The 7,792-nt window shown below is 40.6% G+C and overlaps 1 protein-coding gene across 1 annotated transcript; it reads left to right on the top strand.

The window, feature by feature from the left end:
- Positions 1–230: 230 nt before the first annotated feature.
- LOC112068285 (sialic acid synthase) lies at positions 231–5,011 on the top strand. Its single transcript, XM_024135383.2, has 6 exons — positions 231–469; positions 1,323–1,538; positions 3,108–3,207; positions 3,408–3,562; positions 3,763–4,029; positions 4,386–5,011. Exons 1-6 carry the CDS (start codon positions 338–340, stop codon positions 4,593–4,595), a joined length of 1,080 nt encoding a protein of 359 aa, XP_023991151.1. The 5' UTR covers positions 231–337; the 3' UTR covers positions 4,596–5,011.
- The last annotated feature ends 2,781 nt before the right edge of the window (positions 5,012–7,792 follow it).

Raw genomic sequence — 7,792 nt, 5'->3', positions numbered from 1 at the left:
ACTGAAACGAAATAATACATAAGCGAAACTGAATAAAAACTAGTATATCAAGTCTGAAAACGAACTAAACTAAACTTAATTTCAAATAAAAATCTAAAAACAAATAAATGTTTTCTATTAAATTACAAAACCAATTACCTGTGAGTGAATGGAGAACCTTTATTTTGAAACATGAGTGGAGAGGAAACCACGTGGATTCCGGATGTGCAACGTGTAAATTAGCTCGAATTTTTCCACGAGAACCCACACCTGACTGTCTCTTTACTACTGGCTCAGAGCAAGCGAACATCTTATCGCTACAAAMATTTTAGGAAACCGCATTTATCACATTTCCAAAATGCCTCTGAAATTCGAGCTTTGTCCTGGCAGGATGATTGGGGGTTCTAACCCCTGTTTCATTATTGCAGAAATTGGACAGAACCACCAGGGAGATATCGAAATTGCCAAGAAAATGATCAAGATGGCTAAGGTAATGTTAGTAGCATGCTTTAATCAGTTATCTTAACTCAGCTGCTGTATTGGGGACCATGGTACTGACTTACTTGCTAGTAAACTAGCAGCTACTTTAGTATAAAGTAGATTCCAGTGCCCACAGAACTGTAAAATGACAGTAGCTCTGCTGCTAACTGCTCTGTTGCWTGCTGSGGCTGTATTTAAAWTCGTGACATTGAGACCAYGGGCATCTATTGGTCAATTTAGTAAGGACTGATAATGGTGGATACGGAATTCCTACCAGAGCCAGAGATGTGGCATAACAGATACCCAACCTCATATACACAAAATTATCACACCATTTGACTGTTTTATGAAAAGGCAGTGGGTGTGTTAGCTACAGATTTACGTGATAATGTGATTTAACCAAAGATTTTTGGTATCCATTCAAGTTAAGTTTAAGCTTTTTAATTTCACGTGCACAAGTACAKTGAAATGGCTTTCTTGCCTTAGTTACAGGTTAGGTACTGTTTGGTGTAGCACAGTGACATTTCGACCAACCTTAAATTGGCGATACTATCTTTGTTTTTGATTCAGCCAAACATTTATCTTCTAAAATGTCAGTGTCCAGTTGCAGGTGATGCGTTTTTAAATGTATTAATGTTGTGCTCCATGAGTAATCCAACAATGTCTTTGTCGCCATCTTGTCTATTTCAAATCTTCTCTCATTGTTCGAGACAGGTGAGTGTCATCATGACATGTGGCACTTTGGGGTGTGGACCCACCTGTCTCAATCAATGAGAGAAKATTTGAAACAAGGTTCCCTCATCCTCATTGGTAACACATTTTACAACTATGTGACCCTACTCATATTGAAAATCAATTCACAGGACTGTGGGGCAGACTGCGCCAAGTTTCAGAAGAGTGAACTTGAGCACAAGTTCAACAAGCGTGCTCTGGAGCGTCCCTACACCTCCAAACAATCCTGGGGAAAGACGTACGGAGAGCACAAGCGCCACCTTGAGTTCAGTCATATACAATACGTAGAGCTTCAGAATTATGCAAAGGAGGTTGGAATTTTCTTTACTGCTTCAGGAATGGATGAGGTAAGAATGATGGTGATGTGGAATAGGCCCGTAGAGCCCCATAGTGAAGGTGTCATAATACCCATTAAATCTAGCAGTCAAATAGGGAAATGGTTCCAATTTTTTCCCATAGGGAATTTTAGAAATGCCTAAAATAAGGGCTGTGTTTCCTGTATCCTTACCCAGGTGTGATGGTTTGATAGTCTAGAAGAAAAAGAAACGCACACCTATTTAGGCGAGGTGCTGGTTTAGCGGAGTAGAAAACTTGAAAATTAAGGCGAGCCRCACACTCTAGGAGCTCAGATGAAATTTTCAAGTGATGTTTTGATAACCATGTAGATCTCAATCTGACAGGGTGACTTTTATTAATATATTCAGCTCTATTTACTAGAGATCGACCGATTTATGRTTTTTCAACGCCGATACCAATTATTGGAGGACCCAAAAAAGCCGATGCCGATTAAAAAAAAAATATATATGTATAATAATTATTTTATTTTTTATTATTATTTTATTTATTTGTAATGACATTTACAACAATACTGAATGAACACTTATTTTAACTTAATATAATACATTAATAAAATAAATGTAGCCTCAAATAGAATGGAACATGTTCATTTTGGTTTAAATAATGCAAAATCAAAGTGTTGGAGAAGAAAGTAAAAGTGCAATATGTGCCATGTAAGAAAGCTAAGATTTAAGTTCCTTGCTCAGAACATGAGAACATATGAAAGCTGGTGGTTCCTTTTAACATGAGTCTTGGGTCGGGAGTTGATAGGCTTGAAGTCATAAACAGAGCAATGCTTGAAGCATTGTGAAGAGCGGCTGGCAAAACGCACGAAAGTGCTGTTTGAATGAATGCTTACGAGCCTGCTGGTGCCTACCATCGCTCAGTCAGACTGCTCTATCAAATCATAGACTTAATTATACCATAACACACAGAAATACAAGCCTTTCCGATTAATCGGTCGACCTCTACTATTTACGCTCAGATTCGAAAATGCTAATTAGCATCAAAGTAGACATGCAAAACTACAAATCCCTGCACTCCTGAACTTCATCTCTAACTGACACCTTTGCTGACAGATATTGTCCATTTAAAACTTGCACAAGACASTTCACAGGAYTGTACATTTTAAAGAAGTGTAGCCAATTTATTAATTAGTACATTTAGCTAACATTAGTACATTTATCCAGAGATTCTTACCTTTGCCTCGACTCATGTCATCCAGTTCATGGTATTTGTAGTTCTTTATGATAGCCACATTAGCAGCTAATTAGCATTTCATTTTTGTGGGGTAAATACAGGCWAGTATATTGTTACGTCACCTTCTCCTAGAGAGATTTACACGGTTATCAAAACAGCACACCAGGGTAATCCTACATGAAACACAGCCTTTTATTTTAAGTGTTACTGAAATCCCCTATGGGAAAAATGAATGGGGGAAAAACAATTGGAACCATTTCCCTGTTTGACTGCTAGGTTTATTGGGGGCTATTATGACTCCTACTGTGGCACTATATTGAATATGCCTGTATAATGCGTATAAAAACTGTATTAATTATTTGTTGTATATMTCTTGTTAGATGGCTGTGGAGTTCCTACACGAGCTTGATGTGCCCTTCTTCAAAGTTGGTTCAGGGGACACCAACAACTTTCCCTATCTGGAAAAGACTGCAAAAAAAGGTCAGTGATTAAACTTTACAGTATGATAGATATTTGTTGTCTTAGGCTGCTAAATGAACATTTTAGCTTCTGAGGTATTTTGATTATTTGGTCTACTTTATACCCCTGAAAGTGTAGTAAAAAATGTTGAATATCAAGGATAAAGCGAAGCGTTTTTTGCTGTTGGTGAAATTAATCTCAAATCTCTGGTTTAATGCTAGGTCGCCCCATGGTGATATCCAGTGGGATGCAGTCGATGGAGACAATGAGACGGGTMTACCAGACAGTCAAGAAACACAATCAGAACTTCTGCATCCTGCAGTGCACCAGTGCCTACCCATTGGAGGCTGAAGATGTCAACCTGCGTGTCATCGCAGTAAGAGTTTTTCATTGGTTTGAACGAAGGAATTGTTTTAGGCAAGATCAGAAAGTTGACTGTCAACCTTGTCACCCCTAAACACATGGTGCATCTTATTTCTAAGTCAATGGACCGTTAGTGTTAGTCTGTGGTTAATGCTAAATCCAGAGAGAATACATGTTTAGAGGCAGGAAAATGACCCATAATCTTGTTCATAGGAATACCAGAAGGAATTCCCTGATATTCCCATCGGATATTCCGGGCACGAGTCTGGGGTCCACATCTCCGTGGCAGCAGTGGCGCTGGGGGCAAAGGTCATTGAGCGTCACGTGACCCTGGACAAGAGCTGGAAGGGAAGTGACCACGAAGCTTCTCTGGAGCCCTCTGAGCTGACAGAGCTGGTGAAAGCCATCCGATTGGTGGAGAGGTCTCTGGGGACGAGCATCAAGCAGATGCTGCCCTGTGAGAAGCCATGCCACGATAAGGTACTTCCTGGATGGGCACTTTTCATTGTGTTCCAACAGATGATGTTATTCTTACCACATAGCCTGACGGCTAACTGCAATGATTAATGGCAATTTGATGCAAGACAAGGGGGTCATTTTTTTTACAAACATTATTTAAGCATTTATTCCAATTCAGGGGTGGGTGTGTGTTAGGGCCAGGAGTTTTCCCCCCTAATCTTGTCACCTGACCTGGAAAAACTCTGTACCCTATAGGCTATGTGATCTTTGATTTTTAGGGTTTGTTGATTTACCCAAGTACTGGGCCCAATAATGTTGCTTCAAACAGGAAAGGATGTCAGAWCTTCTTTTAATATATTSATTGTGTTCTCTTCCAGCTGGGRAAATCAGTGGTGGCCAAGGTGGCGATCCCCAAAGGCACGGTGCTGAGTATGGACATGCTGGGGGTGAAGGTGGGCGAGCCGAAGGGCGTTCCCCCCGAGAACATCTTCCAGCTGGTGGGCAAGTCCGTCACAGAGGAYGTGGAGGAGGACGAGAGTATCACCCCAGACGTGGTCGAAAGCTAYGGCAAGAAGATCAAGTGCTGAGTTGAGTAATCACCCTTGTAACACCCTGGCAATAGCCTACTGTAACCATTGTAATACCTTAACCACAATAGCAAACAACACAATGCACTTTTACAGGCTGTGAAAAGGTGGTTGTGGGAACATCGATAATACAGATATTATTTAGAGGCCTAGAAGTTTCAGTTGACGGGACATGTTTTATTTTTCTGGTTTCATGTTGTTTTTTTTACTAGATGGAAACAAACATTCAATGAATCAGACTTGACTAMAAGTGCCTAGTTAAGAAGAGAAAATACAAACTATGTTCAGTAGTGACTGAAATGATTRCGTTCTAATTGAATGTTTAACTGTTCATGTATAAATGAAATGGCCATTTTTGTTAAATTGCACAATTGATTGCACTACAAAAATGTCAAATACAAAATGCCAAACACTAATGATTGTCATCTTTACCTTTTTCATCCGAAATCACACTCCTTGATTGCAATTATATTATTTTGTGATAATTCTGGTACAAATGAGTATCAAAAGTGAAAACATACCATATGTACAGTACCAGTCAAGTTTGACACTCCTACTCATTCCAGGGTTTTTCTTTATTTTTACTGTTTTCTACATTGTAGAATAATAGTGAAGACATCAACTATGAAATAACACATATGGAATAATGTACTAACAAAACGTGTTAAACAAATCAAAATATATTTGAGATTCTTTAAAGTAGCTACCCTTTGCCTTGACAGCTTTGCACCCTCTTGGCATTCTCTCAACCAGATTTACCTGGAATCCATTTGAAAACAAAATATCAATAAATTATACTCTGGATATGAAAGTGTTTTACTTTAATGTGGCTGTCTAAAGTTAAGATGTTATCTGTCATCTAAGTGTCCTCAGCAATCTACATATAATACCCAATAATGACAAAGCAAAAACAGGTTTTTATAAATCTTTGCAAATGTTTTAATTAAAAACATACCTTTATTTACATATGTATTCAGACCCTTTGCTATGAGACTCGAAATTGAGCTCAGGTGCATCCCGTTTCCATTGATCGTCCTTGATGTTTCTACAACTTAATTGGAGTCCACCTGTGGTAAATTCAATTGATTTTACATGATTTGGAAAGGCACACAACTGTCTATATAAGGTCCCACAGTTGACAGTGCATGTCAGAGCAAAAACCAAGACATGAGGTCGAAGGAATTGTCCGTAGAGTTCCGAGACAGGATTATGTCGAGGCACAGATCTGGGGAAGAGAACAAAACAAATTATGTAGCATTGAAGGTCCCCAAGAACACAGTAGCCTCATTCCTAAAGGGAAGAAGTTTAGAACCACCAAGACTCTTCCTACAGCTGGCCGCCCGGCCAAACTGAGCAATCGGGGGAGAAGGGTCTTGGTCAGGGAGATGACCAAGAACCTGATGGTCACTCTGACAGAGCTCCAGAGTTCCTCTGTGGAGATGGGAGATCCTTCCAGAAGGACAACCATCTCTGCAGCACTCTACCAATCAGGCCTTTGTGGTAGAGTGGCCAGACAGAAGCCACTCCTCAGTTAAAGGCACATGACAGCCCGCTATGAGTTTGCCAACAGGCACGTAAAGACATGCCGACCATGAGAAACCAGATTCTCTGGTCTGATGAAACCAAGATTGAACTATTTGGCCTGAATGCCAAGTGCCACGTCCAATGGAAACCTGGCACCACCCCTACGGTGAAGTATGGTAGTGGCAGCATTATGCTGTGGGGATGTTTTTCAGCGGCAGGGACTGGGAGTCTAGTCGGGACCGAGGGAAAGATGAACGGAGCAAAGTACAGAGAAACTTGATAACCTGCTCCAGAGCGCTCAGGACCTCAGACTGGGGACAACAACCCTAAGCACACAGCCAAGACAATGCAGGAGTGGCTTCGGAACAAGTCTCAATGTCCTTTTTTTTTCTCCCTCAATCAATTTTAGAATAAGGCTGTAACCTAACAGTGGAAAAAGTCAAGGGGTCTGAATACTTTCCGAAGGCACTGTATATCCCAGTGAGCAAAACTGGTTCAAAAGACGTTAATGCAGCAAAACTGTTAGAAAATACATTTTTAACCAGTTATGCTCACTAGGATGTGATAATATAACAAATCACTATGGTACAAGTAGGGCAAAATTGGGCATGTTATAAAGTTTTATAAGAAAATTACTTAATTGTTGTGATGTAATTATACTACTATAGTCAGGATTCTCCAAACCTTTTCCAAGTGAGCTAAAGTCCTGTAGGTTTTCGCTCCAACTATAGTCAAGCACAGCTGATTCTAATAATTAGTTGGCTGATTAACTGAATCAGGTTAGTTACAACTGGGGTTGGACTGAACCTACAGGTCTGTCAGTCAACGGATTTAAACCAATGGAAGCTCTTGGATATGGTCATGTGACGTGTAGAGAAACCCATCCCATTGGGCAGTAGCATCGTGAATCACTCATCGACAGGTCTGTCTTCCCTGCTCAAAGTTCACGATTTATAATCTGCAGGTTGTGCTCGGGCATTTGAAATCAATCAAGTCAGGCTAGTTTTCTACTGCTCCTCCCAATGGCAGCCCCCATTGACAATGGGAGGATCAAATTATTGTGTTTACTGTATGTGTGTGTGAGAGAGAAGGTGTGTTTGTGTTTCCAGGAGGTTGGGGTTGAAGAGGGGCCTTCAGATGGAGATGGGACACGTGATAATCTTGTCTTCCAGCATGATGCTGGTTACCAGGAAGAAGATGTACAGTAAAAACATGAGGCCTCCCAGAACCTTGCTCATCTTGCAGGTGATGGAGATGATGAYGAAGAGCAACATGAAGAGGAGCACGATGGCGCAGAACAGGCTGTTGCTGCTCACCTGCGCTGCCTTGAAGTCATTGACTAGGCCGTAGATGAGCCAAGGGAACGGCTGGCTGGAAGGGAAGACGGAGAAACAGAGGAATCACATGCACTGTCTAGAGTAGACTATATGGTGTGTAAGTGAAGTCTGCTTAGAAAGACAGAAACAGAGAGAGAGGCCAGGAGTTAGACTTGAAGGAGAGACGGTGAGGCCCTGGAGGATGTAATACAATATATACTGCCTTCAGAAAATATTCCCACCGCTTGACTTTTTCCACATTTTGTTGTGTTACAAGGTGTGATTTAAAATTGATTGTCATTTTTTTGTCAACGAATTACATAAAATAATCAGTAATGTCAAAGTGGACATTTTTTT

The sequence above is a fragment of the Salvelinus sp. IW2-2015 genome, unplaced genomic scaffold (assembly GCF_002910315.2).
Source record: "Salvelinus sp. IW2-2015 unplaced genomic scaffold, ASM291031v2 Un_scaffold356, whole genome shotgun sequence".
Classification (NCBI taxonomy): Eukaryota; Metazoa; Chordata; class Actinopteri; order Salmoniformes; family Salmonidae; genus Salvelinus; species Salvelinus sp. IW2-2015.
The sequence above is the reverse complement of the archived record's forward strand: the minus strand, read 5'-3'. Positions and strand labels throughout refer to the sequence as shown.